The sequence below is a fragment of the Pinus tabuliformis genome, chromosome 3_1, assembly GCF_031772625.1.
Source record: "Pinus tabuliformis cultivar Carrire ecotype Pingquan chromosome 3_1, CPIR1, whole genome shotgun sequence".
Taxonomy (NCBI): Eukaryota; Viridiplantae; Streptophyta; class Pinopsida; order Pinales; family Pinaceae; genus Pinus; species Pinus tabuliformis.
The window spans coordinates 219,440,511-219,457,726 of record NC_142301.1 but is presented as its reverse complement, the minus strand read 5'-3'; the positions used below and the strand labels follow the sequence as shown (position 1 = coordinate 219,457,726).

General features: G+C 42.8%; 1 protein-coding gene across 4 annotated transcripts in view; it reads right to left on the bottom strand.

The window, feature by feature from the left end:
• The window catches only part of LOC149186580 (ARM repeat superfamily protein), a 482,448-nt gene that overhangs the window by 442,964 nt on the left and 22,268 nt on the right, over positions 1 to 17,216 (bottom strand). For 3 of the 4 annotated variants that reach the window (XM_089411041.1, XM_089411042.1, XM_089411043.1), the window contains exon 3: positions 37 to 146. In XM_089411041.1, coding sequence (XP_089267167.1) covers positions 37 to 146 — 110 coding nt within the window. Of the gene's footprint in view, positions 1 to 36; positions 158 to 17,216 lie in introns of all 4 variants that reach the window. The other variant, XM_089411044.1, reaches the window with a different exon arrangement.

The window sequence follows — 17,216 nt, the reverse complement described above, 5'->3', positions numbered from 1 at the left end:
AATCACAAACAGGCATTTATGTTCAAGAAATCTTACAGAGAATCTCGCCTCTGCCTCCAATATCGATTTATGCTGTTCTTGAAGTAGACTGATGCCAACCAACGGGTATTATTTTGCGTCTCCAAATCCTTTGCAGCAATGATCTCCTGCATTCGCCCTTCAGAAAAAATCAGTCACTCACCTAGATGCACGGTGTAAAGCAAAAATACAAACTGTTCAGATTACTGCTGGGTTAGGCTTATATACAGAATCTAGATAGAATGACAAAGAAAGCCATATGTACAGATACAGTTCTATTAATTTTTTTCAGCTCTATCCACTGGATGTGTCACTAAGATCTGCATTCAGCACTTATGAAACATTAGGAATTAATGGCTTAGACTGTAAAGTTTATATAATATCATTAATAACAAATCCTGTTTTGGAATTCATTTCCATTGTGAAGGGCTTGCCAGGAACTTTCATATAAATAGCTTTGATTCATTTCTTTGAGCAGGCTTTAGCTGTAAAAGTATGTGGAGTGTGCTAAAACTGTCAAGGCCTCTGGCACAATGTAATTCTACAAAAATATCTGCAACCAATGACCTTTGAATATTGGATAAAGGCCTAAAATCCTTAGAAAAAGCCTCAATATATGGAAAGACCTAGTACAGTCTCTCTCAAGGAAATTGGCTAGCCTGGAGAGTGGATGATAGTGAAAAGATAAGGATGTCACTTTACCTGTGGATCAGGTGTGCTGGGCATTATAAACTCTGACAGGACCTCGTAAACAGACTGATCAATTTGGGTTTCCCTGCATAGCAGATGCAGCAGGTTCATTGAATTGAAGGTAATCGCGAAGAAAAGTGGAAGGGTTTTACAAAAAGGTTGTCACAGGTACAAGAACCCATCAAATGGCAATTGCACTGCAAAATTAGGTCACAACGCAATGTTTGAGGAAGTACTTCAGAAAAGAGCTAAGGAAGGGCTGAGTATATCTAGTTTGTGTAAAATAATGAAGACATTGTCCACTTCCTGATTCAATAAAAATTTACAAAGTATGGGGATCTATAATGGTTTTAAATTTTAGCAGAAGGAAGAGCAGATGGAATGAGTGATATAAATAACAGCCAATCACAAGATATATTTCAGTGCTGATCGAGGGGACAGCACAAATATTACTGCTCAATGGAAGGCATTATCACTTATGACAAGAATGACAAAGGAAAGAGACATCGCTAACATCCAAGTGTTGGGGGATTCAAAACTGGTCATAGATGATATAATAAGGCATGCAGAACTTAATGTTCAGACCTTTGTTCAATCACGTAAAGAATATGGAATGTTTCTTCTAAGCAATCTCATATGCACACATCTACACAGAGCTCAACATCAAAGTAGACACTTTCCAAGAAAGCACTGGAGCTATCGGAGAGTAAATGGGAGATTAATGAAGAGAAAGAAAGGGCATCTATTCCAGCTTCCATAAGCTCCCTATGTACCTAAAAGTCAACTGCCATAATCATTTGTTTCTGCTGTGACAGATACAGGATATTAGGAACAGCTTATAGCTTTGTTTTCTATTATTATTTTGATGAAAGATACTATGTACGGGCAGCTCTTGCCTATGGACATTATGTAAATGTAGTTTTCTGCAGTTTTGAATTTTTGGAGATATTCACCCCAGTTTTTAGTGGGGACAGGCTGTAAAGTTTTGTAGATGTTCTATGCTAAGAGCAATTTCACTTTTCTCACAGCAATCATACAAGTAGTTAAGCAAAATGCAGATAGAACATATAAGCAGATCTTACAGAAGACAAATTAGAAACAAGAAAAATGTATGTGTTCGTTTCGGCGGTCAACAGGATGCTTCAACCAGCAAAGTCTCCTTTGGTCAGCCAGCCCAGATGTGTCACAAGATCCCTCCAACTAGTAGATGAGTCAACCCAAGTCAATTCTACAAAAAGTCAACGCTGTCCTGAAAAGTCAACGCTGGGGCAGCAAGCTAAAAGTCAACGCAGCAGCAAAACGGTCAACCCTGTGACCTCGATTTTTGTGCCAGATAGTACGGCCTTCAAAAATCGAACTTTCCACCAATTTTCAGCTTGATTGGACCAAGCGTTGACCAAAGTCAACGCTGGTCAAACTTTCTGCGAAACCCTAGCAGCTGAAAATCCGTACGGTCTGTCCTCTTCGTCCTTCCCACGTGTGGCTGAAATTCGTCCTCCAGGTAGCGTACTCTCTAAGATGAGAGAGGAAGATGTGAGTTGAGTTGTGTTAAAATTCTCTCCAACTTTTCCTGTATATATATCCATCAATGAGGGTGTGTGACACATCTGTTGGGCATGTGAGCCTACATTACAAAACTGGCTGACCTTGCACATATAATTTATTGAGAATAATAAATTCACAATATAAGTTCTGCTCATCGGATTAAGACTATTTTTATATGGATTTTACACCTCTCAGAAAGAGGAATCCAACAAAAATATTAGCCTCTTAATCTGAGCATCAGAACATGGAGTTTGGACCTAGTTGTCCAAATTTAACACTCCCTCTCAACTAGGGAGAACTCCATTTATTAGTGCAATCAACATCGTGAGTCATCCCGCCGAAACTTGCTTTGCTGGCTTCTTTATTTCAGAACAGAAGTGGGTCAGTCACAAAGACATCATTCCCCGACTGACATAATCAGTCCAGAGGTCCCAGACCTCACAAATCTTGATCCCAGATCAAGAGGTTGGACCATGCCATCCTAGATAGAGAGTACGGCAATCTCTGATGCGTCCATCAGTCTTTGCTAATAGTCTCTAGCTTTTCCACACCTCATTGGCCAAATGAGAGGTACTTCCCATGAGCCCTGAACTCAATGGGTAGGATGCATACGGGGCACAGATTAAATGAGTGGTGAACCAGCTCAATAATCACAAGGGTGGGACAGAAGCATTATGAGTGCTTATAGCTTCGAGAAGCTATCCCCAAAGCCCCCCAGAGCTCCCAGAGCTCATCGTCCAACAGGACCCACATCATAGGGTCTTTCCACGACACCAAGACTCTCACGGAAGGTTAGGAACTTGACCTTCCCCAGGGGCTTAGTGAGAATATCCGCGACCTGCTCATCAGTTCCTATATGATCGAGCCTTACGGCGCCTCGCTGTACCATATCCCGGATAAAGTGGTACCTGATATCAATATGCTTGGATCGGTCGTGGAACACAGGATTCTCAGTCATACGAATCCCACTCTGATTATCACAGAGTATTACAGTGGTATCTAGCACATGTTGGAACAGCTCACTAAAGAGCTTCCTCAACCAAACTGCTTCACAACAGGCCATACTAGCAGCAATGTATTCGGCCTCCGCGGTGCTCAAAGCCACCGACTTCTGCTTCCTGCTCATCCATGAGATCGAAGCAGAACCAAGATTGAAACAGCATCCAGATGTGCTCTTACGATCCACCACACTGCCAGCCCAATCGGCATCAGTATATCCCGGAGTATCACACTCCCGGCAGTGTATCTCAGCCCATGGTTTATCGTGCCCTGAAGATATCTCAAAAGATTCTTGGCACCAACCCAGTGAAAATGATGAGGCTCAACCATCTGTTGGCTCAAAGTATTCACTGCAAAACATATGTCCGGACGAGTGTTCACTAAGAACATCAAAGCTCCTATGAGTTGACGATACTCAGTAGGATTGGCCAAGATAGGCCCTGCAGCGCTGCCACTCAACTTCTTAAAGTTGAGTTCCATTGGTGTCGACACGGACTTACAGTCCACCATCCCAAATCTTTCCAGAAGCTTCACAATATACTTTCCTTGAGAAAGGAAAATCTCTCCAGGTCTCTGCCAGACCTCTAGGCCTAGGAAATAGTGCATCAGTCCTAGGTCTTTCATCTCGAACTCAGCAGCAAGCTCCCTCTTACATTGATGAATGAGAGGGTCACCACCTGTCAGGAAGAGGTCGTCCACATACAGCACTAGAATGAGAGGCTTTCCTTCCACAACCTTAAAGTAAAGGTTTGGATCAGCATTGCTTCGAGTGAAGCCCAGCTTCATCAAGTAACTATCCATCCTCTCATACCAAGCTCTGGGTGCTTGCTTTAACCCATAGAGGGCTTTCTTCAACCTGCAGACATAAGTGTCTCGATCTTGAACTTCAAATCCCAGAGGTTGTTCTACATACACCTCTTCCTTTATAGCACCATGCAGAAAAGCGGTCTTGACATCCATCTGATGAAGACTCCATCCTTGCGTAACAACAAGGGTTATGATGGATCGGATGGTGGTCTATCGAGCCACAGGTGCAAATATATCGTCATAGTCAATTCTCAATCATCATGGATCTGCACCTCAATGACTGTAATGTTGCTCTCATTATACAGCATCACATTGCTACCCCAAATCAACAAGAATGACAGATCTGGTCTTTTCATTGTAATATACTCCTAGTGGAGATTCATATCTTCTTTGCTGTCTATGCATCATCACGCTGCATGCTACCCATGCTGCCTTTGCATCATCACGTTGCAACACTACAACACAGTCAGATCTGCACTAATTGAGGCTTACGATCACCCAATCAAGCCTCCAAATTTGCTCCCACAGGTTGCCCAACCATCTGATCCAAAACTGATCAAATTCCTTGACCCAACACAAGGCATAAATTGTTGTTCCAATCTGTTTTCGCTGCTGCTCCTAATTGTGACTGGTTAGGGCATCCATATGCTGCAACAGCCCTTAACCAAGTCACCAAACAGTCTTCAAAAACTACGTGCTACCCTTGTATAAGTCCTCTGCATCCACACTGTTGATTAGGGCTCAATCTAGCCCCAAAACAGTCCCACGCAATGCCTTTTCAGTGGGGTAAGGGCCTGCGGCCTACCACAGGTGGCTTCCTGTACCCACGGCCTGCTGAAACAGAGTTTCCAACCCGCACATAATATTCAAATCAACCCAGAATTTTGTCTCCTTTATTGAGGCCTTTCTGCTGGTTAATTTTCACTCCAAAACAGTCATAGGAGTGACCTAAACGTCCCCTCTTCCTTCACTGGAAATGCCCTTACCTGCACCCAATAAAACAGAGATTTAGGGCCCAATATACTGCAGATTTAGGGCTCCTATTCTTAGCGTGTAAGGGCCTCTTGGGACAGCGTATGAGGGCTCTTTAGAACTGCGGATTCTCCTCTAGATCTCTCTGTCCACAAAACCCAAACACGTGGAGAGAGTGCAGTGGTAGTCTCCCTCTTAATGCCAGCTTCTTTGCAGAAGTCTTTAAACTCATTTGACTCATATTCAGTGCCATTGTCAGTCCCAAAATTCTTGATCTTCTTTCCGGTCATATTTTCCACCAAGGCTTTGAAGGTACGGAACCACATGAAAGCCTCATCCTTCTTTTTCAAGAAGTATATCCAGGTTTTGCGAGAGAAGTCATCAGTAAATGTCATATAGTAAGAACATCCCCCCAGGGATGTTACAGGCAACATACCAGAAAGATCAGAATGGACCAGTTGCAATATCTCAGATGTCTTTGTGACACTTGAGGGGAAAGGTCCCCTTGTATGTTTTCCTTCAGCCCTTACATACACCTTTATGATTATTTCCAAAATCAGGCAGCCCTTCATGTTCATGATCTTATAATGCTGCCTATGCATCATCATCATGCTGTCCTATATATCATTGTCACATCACAGCCATATAAATCACTGTCATACAAGAATCACTTCCATACATCAAGAAACATTGTCCAAATATCACTAAAGTCGCTGCCCAAACATTATTGTCATAGGAACAAATATCTCTTCCATATATCATCTCCATTTGTCAAGAGAACAATATCACTGCTATGCATAACTGTTATAAGAGTAAGTGACACTACAATGAGTGCAGAAGATCATTGTCAAAAACTCTGTCATATTGTCATATTTCACTGTCATACGTACAGAAGATGGGGTCTGATAATAAGCCCACTTGACTACCCTTAAGCTCTTCCATATATCCATTTTTAAGACTCCAAATCATCTACCTTCTAACAGCCCTTGTTGTCCTTCTCAAGGGACTATACTTGGAGCTTTACCAAGCATCTTCTTACAGCCCATTATACCAGAATTGCAAACTGTCTAATCTGGACCATAGTATCTGGCAAATTCATCATTATAAAAGACAAGCACATACCTGTGATAGACGTCATATTTCTGTCCACAACTACATTTTGACCAATGCACAGGACCCTGAAATTTCGGCCCTGGTTAGGGCTTTCTGTGGCTTCTACGACAGCCCACTATACAGCCTTCAAACCTCTTTAATTCCTACGTTGATGGTCAAGGGTACTGCGGCCTTCTTCCTGCTCCTTGCTGGGCCTCTCGGCCCTCTCAAAACAGACTTTTGTCCCATTGTAAAACTCAAAATCACTCAACGGCCTGTGCATAGAGAATAACCCTTGCATTTATGCTCAGAACTCCTCTTTACAAGCTCAGCTAGCCTCCTTCCTTACTTGGCCAATCAGATCATAAACAAAAGACACAGAAATACTCCTCTTCGCACTTTGGCCAGAGCCTTAAGCCTGCAGATACCTCTTCATCACTACGACTTGACTCTTCATGACTGCAGCCTCATGTCCTTATGACTGCGGCTTCCTTTACTGCCTAAACATATCCTCTACAGCTGCGCTGTATATCTTTTCGTTACAACGTATATCATTGATAGCGTATATAATCCTCTATGTACAGCGACACAAAGGCATCCATTGACTTTGATTAGGGCATGATTATTTCGATGATGATTGCTATAGATAGAGTTTGTCTTCACCTCAGCTCCGATACCATGTAAAGTTTTGTAGATGTTCTATGCTAAGAGCAATTTCACTTTTCTCACAGCAATCATACAAGTAGTTAAGCAAAATGCAGATAGAACATATAAGCAGATCTTACAGAAGACAAATCAGAAACAAGAAAAATGTATGTGTTCGTTTCGGCGGTCAACAGGATGCTTCAACCAGCAAAGTCTCCTTTGGTCAGCCAGCCCAGATGTGTCACAAGATCCCTCCAACTAGTAGATGAGTCAACCCAAGTCAATTCTACAAAAAGTCAACGTTGTCCTGAAAAGTCAACGCAGGGGCAGCAAGCTAAAAGTCAACGCAGCAGCAAAACGGTCAACCCTTTGACCTCGATTTTTGTGCCAAATAGTACGGCCTTCAAAAATCGAACTTTCCACCAATTTTCAGCTTGATTGGACCAAGCGTTGACCAAATTCAACGCTGGTCAAACTTTCTGCGAAACCCTAGTAGCAGAAACCCTAGCAGCTGAAAATCCGTACGGTCTGTCCTCTTCGTCCTTCCCACGTGTGGCTGAAATTCGTCCTCCAGGTAGCGTACTCTCTAAGATGAGAGAGGAAGATGTGAGTTGAGTTGTGTTAAAATTCTCTCCAACTTTTCCTGTATATATATCCATCAATGAGGGTGTGTGACACATCTGTTGGGCATGTGAGCCTACATTACAAAACTGGCTGACCTTGCACATATAATTTATTGAGAATAATAAATTCACAATATAAGTTCTGCTCATCGGATTAAGACTATTTTTATATGGATTTTACACCTCTCAGAAAGAGGAATCCAACAAAAATATTAGCCTCTTAATCTGAGCATCAGAACATGGAGTTTGGACCTAGTTGTCCAAATTTAACACTCCCTCTCAACTAGGGAGAACTCCATTTATTAGTGCAATCAACATCGTGAGTCATCCCGCCGAAACTTGCTTTGCTGGCTTCTTTATTTCAGAACAGAAGTGGGTCAGTCACAAAGACATCATTCCCCGACTGACATAATCAGTCCAGAGGTCCCAGACCTCACAAATCTTGATCCCAGATCAAGAGGTTGGACCATGCCATCCTAGATAGAGAGTACGGCAATCTCTGATGCATCCATCAGTCTTTGCTAATAGTCTCTAGCTTTTCCACACCTCATTGGCCAAATGAGAGGTACTTCCCATGAGCCCTGAACTCAATGGGTAGGATGCATACGGGGCACAGATTAAATGAGTGGTGAACCAGCTCAATAATCACAAGGGTGGGACAGAAGCATTATGAGTGCTTATAGCTTCGAGAAGCTATCCCCAAAGCCCCCCAGAGCTCCCAGAGCTCATCCTCCAACAGGACCCACATCATAGGGTCTTTCCACGACACCAAGACTCTCACGGAAGGTTAGGAACTTGACCTTCCCCAGGGGCTTAGTGAGAATATCCGCGACCTGCTCATCAGTTCCTATATGATCGAGCCTTACGGCGCCTCGCTGTACCATATCCCGGATAAAGTGGTACCTGATATCAATATGCTTGGATCGGTCGTGGAACACAGGATTCTCAGTCATACGAATCCCACTCTGATTATCACAGAGTATTACAGTGGTATCTAGCACATGTTGGAACAGCTCACTAAAGAGCTTCCTCAACCAAACTGCTTCACAACAGGCCATACTAGCAGCAATGTATTCGGCCTCCGCGGTGCTCAAAGCCACCGACTTCTGCTTCCTGCTCATCCATGAGATCGAAGCAGAACCAAGATTGAAACAGCATCCAGATGTGCTCTTACGATCCACCACACTGCCAGCCCAATCGGCATCAGTATATCCCGGAGTATCACACTCCCAGCAGTGTATCTCAGCCCATGGTTTATCGTGCCCTGAAGATATCTCAAAAGATTCTTGGCACCAACCCAGTGAAAATGATGAGGCTCAACCATCTGTTGGCTCAAAGTATTCACTGCAAAACATATGTCCGGACGGGTGTTCACTAAGAACATCAAAGCTCCTATGAGTTGACGATATTCAGTAGGATTGGCCAAGATAGGCCCTGCAGCGCTGCCACTCAACTTCTTAAAGTTGAGTTCCATTGGTGTCGACACGGACTTACAGTCCACCATCCCAAATCTTTCCAGAAGCTTCACAATATACTTTCCTTGAGAAAGGAAAATCTCTCCAGGTCTCTGCCAGACCTCTAGGCCTAGGAAATAGTGCATCAGTCCTAGGTCTTTCATCTCGAACTCAGCAGCAAGCTCCCTCTTACATTGATGAATGAGAGGGTCACCACCTGTCAGGAAGAGGTCGTCCACATACAGCACTAGAATGAGAGGCTTTCCTTCCACAACCTTAAAGTAAAGGTTTGGATCAGCATTGCTTCGAGTGAAGCCCAGCTTCATCAAGTAACTATCCATCCTCTCATACCAAGCTCTGGGTGCTTGCTTTAACCCATAGAGGACTTTCTTCAACCTGCAGACATAAGTGTCTCGATCTTGAACTTCAAATCCCAGAGGTTGTTCTACATACACCTCTTCCTTTATAGCACCATGCAGAAAAGCGGTCTTGACATCCATCTGATGAAGACTCCATCCTTGCGTAACAACAAGGGTTATGATGGATCGGATGGTGGTATATCGAGCCACAGGTGCAAATATATCGTCATAGTCAATTCTCAATCATCATGGATCTGCACCTCAATGACTGTAATGTTGCTCTCATTATACAGCATCACATTGCTACCCCAAATCAACAAGAATGACAGATCTGGTCTTTTCATTGTAATATACTCCTAGTGGAGATTCATATCTTCTTTGCTGTCTATGCATCATCACGCTGCATGCTACCCATGCTGCCTTTGCATCATCACGTTGCAACACTACAACACAGTCAGATCTGCACTAATTGAGGCTTACGATCACCCAATCAAGCCTCCAAATTTGCTCCCACAGGTTGCCCAACCATCTGATCCAAAACTGATCAAATTCCTTGACCCAACACAAGGCATAAATTGTTGTTCCAATCTGTTTTCGCTGCTGCTCCTAATTGTGACTGGTTAGGGCATCCATATGCTGCAACAGCCCTTAACCAAGTCACCAAACAGTCTTCAAAAACTACGTGCTACCCTTGTATAAGTCCTCTGCATCCACACTGTTGATTAGGGCTCAATCTAGCCCCAAAACAGTCCCACGCAATGCCTTTTCAGTGGGGTAAGGGCCTGCGGCCTACCACAGGTGGCTTCCTGTACCCACGGCCTGCTGAAACAGAGTTTCCAGCCCGCACATAATATTCAAATCAACCCAGAATTTTGTCTCCTTTATTGAGGCCTTTCTGCTGGTTAATTTTCACTCCAAAACAGTCATAGGAGTGACCTAAACGTCCCCTCTTCCTTCACTGGAAATGCCCTTACCTGCACCCAATAAAACAGAGATTTAGGGCCCAATATAATGCAGATTTAGGGCTCCTATTCTTAGCGTGTAAGGGCCTCTTGGGACAGCGTATGAGGGCTCTTTAGAACTGCGGATTCTCCTCTAGATCTCTCTGTCCACAAAACCCAAACACGTGGAGAGAGTGCAGTGGTAGTCTCCCTCTTAATGCCAGCTTCTCTGCAGAAGTCTTTGAACTCATTTGACTCATATTCAGTGCCATTGTCAGTCCTCAAAATCTTGATCTTCTTTCCGGTCAAATTTTCCACCAAGGCTTTGAAGGTACGGAACCACATGAAAGCCTCATCCTTCTTTTTCAAGAAGTATATCCAGGTTTTGCGAGAGAAGTCATCAGTAAATGTCATATAGTAAGAACATCCCCCCAGGGATGTTACAGGCAACATACCAGAAAGATCAGAATGGACCAGTTGCAATATCTCAGATGTCGTTGTGACACTTGAGGGAAAGGTCCCCTTGTATGTTTTCCTTCAGCCCTTACATACACCTTTATGATTATTTCCAAAATCAGGCAGCCCTTCATGTTCATGATCTTATAATGCTGCCTATGCATCATCATCATGCTGTCCTATATATCATTGTCACATCACAGCCATATAAATCACTGTCATACAAGAATCACTTCCATACATCAAGAAACATTGTCCAAATATCACTAAAGTCGCTGCCCAAACATTATTGTCATAGGAACAAATATCTCTTCCATATATCATCTCCATATGTCAAGAGAACAATATCACTGCTATGCATAACTGTTATAAGAGTAAGTGACACTACAATGAGTGCAGAAGATCATTGTCAAAAACTCTGTCATATTGTCATATTTCACTGTCATACGTACAGAAGATGGGGTCTGATAATAAGCCCACTTGACTACCCTTAAGCTCTTCCATATATCCATTTTTAAGACTCCAAATCATCTACCTTCTAACAGCCCTTGTTGTCCTTCTCAAGGGACTATACTTGGAGCTTTACCAAGCATCTTCTTACAGCCCATTATACCAGAATTGCAAACTGTCTAATCTGGACCATAGTATCTGGCAAATTCATCATTATAAAAGACAAGCACATACCTGTGATAGACGTCATATTTCTGTCCACAACTACATTTTGACCAATGCACAGGACCCTGAAATTTCGGCCCTGGTTAGGGCTTTCTGTGGCTTCTACGACAGCCCACTATACAGCCTTCAAACCTCTTTAATTCCTACGTTGATGGTCAAGGGTACTGCGGCCTTCTTCCTGCTCCTTGCTGGGCCTCTCGGCCCTCTCAAAACAGACTTTTGTCCCATTGTAAAACTCAAAATCACTCAACGGCCTGTGCATAGAGAATAACCCTTGCATTTATGCTCAGAACTCCTCTTTACAAGCTCAGCTAGCCTCCTTCCTTACTTGGCCAATCAGATCATAAACAAAAGACACAGAAATACTCCTCTTCGCACTTTGGCCAGAGCCTTAAGCCTGCAGATACCTCTTCATCACTACGACTTGACTCTTCATGACTGCAGCCTCATGTCCTTATGACTGCGGCTTCCTTTACTGCCTAAACATATCCTCTACAGTTGCGCTGTATATCTTTTCGTTACAACGTATATCATTGATAGCGTATATAATCCTCTATGTACAGCGACACAAAGGCATCCATTGACTTTGATTAGGGCATGATTATTTCGATGATGATTGCTATAGATAGAGTTTGTCTTCACCTCAGCTCCGATACCATGTAAAGTTTTGTAGATGTTCTATGCTAAGAGCAATTTCACTTTTCTCACAGCAATCATACAAGTAGTTAAGCAAAATGCAGATAGAACATATAAGCAGATCTTACAGAAGATAAATCAGAAACAAGAAAAATGTATGTGTTCGTTTCGGCGGTCAACAGGATGCTTCAACCAGCAAAGTCTCCTTTGGTCAGCCAGCCCAGATGTGTCACAAGATCCCTCCAACTAGTAGATGAGTCAACCCAAGTCAATTCTACAAAAAGCAATGTTTTACAACTCGGACTCCGACTCGGTAATGACTCGGCCGGCTCGATTTCAATGACTCGGTCGTTGTAAAAAATACATTAAATATTTATTTTTTTTATAAAAAAACATAATTTTAAATATTTTAAACATAATTTTAAAGATTTTCATTCAAGTTTCCAAACACACAACATTATAATATACATGGAAGACAACATATGATCAAAGTAGGCTCATGAACCAATCCATTATATCAAAATGGTACGGTGGTACCCAATGGCAATAGTAAATACATAGTCAACTGTAGTCTGTCATACATGATCAAAGACTCAAGAGTCAAAACAAAATACAAATAACCAAGGAGGCTAGTAGCTACTGCCAGAGGAGCCAAGATCATCTCGACCAATCTCTGGATCATCATCATCAGAGTCAGACAAGGGGCCCCATGGCTCCTCCTCATCATCATCGTCTCCAACTGCAACTGTAGAAGTGGTGCCAGTACCACTAGGCTGCGCAGCAGATGCAAGCTGAGATAGAGTACAAATGCGGCTGCGCTTCTGTCGTGGCTGAGCAGAGGAAGGCGAAGCACCTACAACTGGAGTCCTACTAGCTGGCTGTGAGACTGAGGCTGGTGGATCGGGATCTGCATTCAACTGAACAGGCTGCAGTGCATGTTCAACATCAAGTTGATCAATCTCAAGATCCTTATCAGGATCAAACTCTGGTAGACGACTCTCCACTACCCAATCTGATGTTGGATCAATGTCTTCCAACACAATGGGATCTGAATCAGGTCTTTTGTTCAGCAATTGGTTCCGTCTGAGCCGAAGGTTGTATTGGACAAAAACTAGATCATTCAACCGTTTTTGCTCCAAACAGTTTCTCTTCTTTGTGTGAATCCTCTCAAAGACAGACCAATTGCGCTCACACCCAGATGCACTGCAAGTTTGACTCAAAATACGAATTGCAAACTTTTGCAATTCAGGGCACTGGCCACCAAAGGCCTCCCACCATTGTGCTGCAAAAAACATAGGAGTGTAATGAATTATGAGTTAGATGAAGGCTGAAGCTCAACAAAATTACAAATTATATCTAACTTTCAAATTATAAATGATTTAACAAACTTTAATAAAAAAAAGTAAAACCATTAAGAAATTGAAAATTGAAATTTTTGTTTACCTGGCTCATCTGCTTCTCTTGCAATCTTTGCTAGGTTCTTCCCAAAGGTACCTGTTGCATTGCTGAAGGATGTGACCTGTTGATGTATCAGCAGCTGATCAGACTCCGATGGGACCATGCGCTCAATGCAATCAACCAGTCCATCTCTGACCTCCCCCCTCAAAGCTCCTGACTCCTTAGCTTTATAATGATACCGTGGGTTCAAAAAATACCCAGCTGCATGTATAGGGCGATGGAGTTGATTGTTCCATCTTTCATCAATGATTGCCCAAATGGGCCCATACTTTGCCACTCTATCCTTGTATGCTGTCTTTATTTGCTCCTTTGCTTGATCCATAGCCTCATAAATGAAGCCCATAGCCAACCTTTCCCCATCCACCAACCGCAACACCTTAACTAGTGGCTTAGCAAGCTTCACAATCTCTGCTGCCTTTCTCCAAAAAGTTTCATCATGGACTTTCCTTTTCAATTCTCTGCCTTCTGGTTTGTTAGACCAACTGCTTTGATTCCAATCATCACTGGAAAACATCTTTTGCAAGTTTCTATGTTGGGAAAGCATAGATTGCAATGTCAAAAAATGTGTAGCAAATCTAGTGATGGTAGGCCTAATAATATCCTTGCCTCCAGTGTGTTTCCTCATGAGACTCAAAACCAGTGTATGATTGTAGATAAATTTTGTTATGCTTTTGGCATTATCTACAGTGTTTCTGACCCAATCTAATTTTCCAATATCCTCAAGCATGAGGTCTATGCAATGTGCAGCGCATGGGGTCCAAAAGATGGTCTTGTGTTTTTCCTCTAACAGTCTACCAGCAAGAACATAGTTAGAGGCATTGTCTGTGATGATTTGAACAACATTAGCCACCCCCACATCCTCAATAACCTCATCCAATAGCTGAAACAACAAGTGGCCATCTTTTACCTTATCAGATGCATCAACTGATTTTAAAAACATGGTTCCCTGTGGGCAGAAGGCAAGAAAGTTTATGATGGTACGGTTTCTTTGATCAGTCCATCCATCTGACATGATGGTACACCCTGTTCTTGCCCATGATTCCTTGAAATCTTGCAAATACTCATTAATTGATTTAATTTCTTTCTGCAAACGAAACCCCCTTAGCTCTTGCATAGTAGGGCCTTTGAAGCCTTTTCCAGCAGCATGTATGGCCTCAAACATAGGCTCATAATATGGTGAACGAGCAGCATTAAAGGGGATATCAGCATCATACCACCATCTAGCTATGTAGTCACAAGCAGTCTCCCTCAATTCTTTCTTCCAATGGTCATCTAAAGTGGGCTGAGCAAGACCTTTACTAATACTAACTTCAGGACGATGTGCATCTGATGGAGAGGAGCCTGAGTGAGTGAAAAAACTTTTGATAGTCCCATCACCCTTCATTCTACCCTTTCCCTTATCTTGAACAGAAGCAAAAGAGGGAGGAACATAACGGAAAGGGTTTGATGCATCAATTTGAGGGATCGAGGAAGAACCCTCAAACTCATAGTGGGGGTTGGCAGCCATCATTCTTTGTATCTCCCTCTTCCTCCGAATTTCAGCCTGTATCTCTTTTTGCCTAGTCTTTTCTTCTTTAAATTTTTCAAAGCTTTCCAACAAATTCTTTCTAATCTCCCCAATTTGATCAGAGGGACATGGAGTAATATTTCCTTTAATCCCTGCCAAGTGTTGTTTCAGCCTATGAATCCCCCCAGGACCTGACTTAATTTTCCTATGGCAAAACTTGCAACACATCTCACTATCAACCATTTCAACATATGCCCAAGCAGGATCTTTTGCTCTAGGTGCCATTTTTTGACTAGGAAAACAATCAGAAAATGAAAAAAAAAAAAAAAAATTGATTCAATGTTCATTTATTTGACTAAAAACACTCTCTAAGCTATCTTGATATGCACCTAAAATTTACTAAGTAAAAACAGATTTATAGAGGTGGAAAAAAATACCTCCAGGCACAAACTGCCTCCTCAAGCTTGCTCCAAGAATCAGCTCCTCAATGCTGCTCCAAATGGCTGCCCAAGAAGCTCCTCACTCCAGCTACAATGCTCCTCCAAGACTCCTCACTGCTGCTCCAAAACAAGCTCAAGAACTGCTCACTAACTCTCAAAGAAGACTCTCATTCAAATGCATAAGACTGTTGTGAGTGAAATGAGAGCATTTGGCTGTCTTAAATAGAGTTTGGGAGGGGGAAATGGACCCCAAAAGCATTTAACAATATTCCATTACCCTTTGGAATCCACAAACCCTACTTAACTTTACCAAATATCAGCAAAAAAAGGAATTTTTTTTATAAAAACCACTGCCCAGCCGTCCTTTCCATGACTCGGCCGAGTCAATACGGACCCGGCCGGGTTGACCGAGTCAGCTATGACTCGGCCGAGTCATTGGATGACTCGGCCGAGTCATAGCTGACTCGGTCAGCCGAGCCGGGTCATGGGCCGGGTCATTGAGCTGGCTATTGAAACGGTCCGAAACGGCCGTTTCGGTTTCAACTCGGCCGTTTCGTAAAACAGTGACAAAAAGTCAACGCTGTCCTGAAAAGTCAACGCAGGGGCAGCAAGCTAAAAGTCAACGCAGCAGCAAAACGGTCAACCCTTTGACCTCGATTTTTGTGCCAGATAGTACGGCCTTCAAAAATCGAACTTTCCACCAATTTTCAGCTTGATTGGACCGAGCGTTGACCAAAGTCAACGCTGGTCAAACTTTCTTCGAAACCCTAGCAGCAGAAACCCTAGCAGCTGAAAATCCGTACGGTCTGTCCTCTTCGTCCTTCCCACGTGTGGCTGAAATTCGTCCTCCAGGTAGCGTACTCTCTAAGATGAGAGAGGAAGATGTGAGTTGAGTTGTGTTAAAATTCTCTCCAACTTTTCCTGTATATATATCCATCAATGAGGGTGTGTGACACATCTGTTGGGCATGTGAGCCTACATTACAAAACTGGCTGACCTTGCACATATAATTTATTTATTTTTTATACAAAGTTCGGTTGCTATTCATTAACTGAAAAAGATGAGGCTAAAGCCTTACATAGGTTGCTTCTGGAGCAATGATGATCCAAGGAGTTACAAAAAGGAATTTTTCCTTGGTCCTTATCTTAACTAGATTACTGCTAGTGCTACTTAAGCTGCTGTAGATATTAATATACTGCTGTCCCCAAAATTTGCACTTACAAAGCATGATCTTTTAACTGAATGTTTGCTGCGTTCTCTGGCTTTGTCTGTTGGCTGTGCCAACTCCTTTGATTGCTGATATGGCTTCTGCTGAAACTCACTACTTCAGTGGGATCCCTTCCAAGACCGCACAGAGGATGTCTTCTACTACGCATATCTTGGTTGGGATCGCCATCTCTGAAGCAAGGACGATTTTCTGCACTGTAAATCTTGACTCCTTCAATTTGATTTGAGCTCCCTTGCTGTTTGCGCATTCCTGGGCTGTCATACTTATCCTCTCTGACCTGAGTTCCTTTGGATTGACTGCTGCGGTAGATTCTGTAGGGTGTGAGACCACATGTTTCAAATGGATAATCGTAACTCATGGAAGCGATTGAGTGGAGACATGATCATTGCAGCGTAGCTGCCCTTTTGGTTGGTGACATGCTTGGTTAGCATGATAGTCCGCCTTTTTATTTAGACCCCTTAGAATGTGAAAGTAGTTGGCTTCCTCTATCAGTTTATGTAGATTTTGATTTCTTGTATTGATTTGCTGCAGTAGAGTATTAGGAGTATTTTGTTTTTGCTCCATAAGTCGAATGATAATTGCTGAGTCGTCGAGGACGTTAACTTTCTTGATGCCCAGATTGATGACCTGGGTTAGTCCTTGATATAGAGCAAGCCCTTCAGCCCGATTGT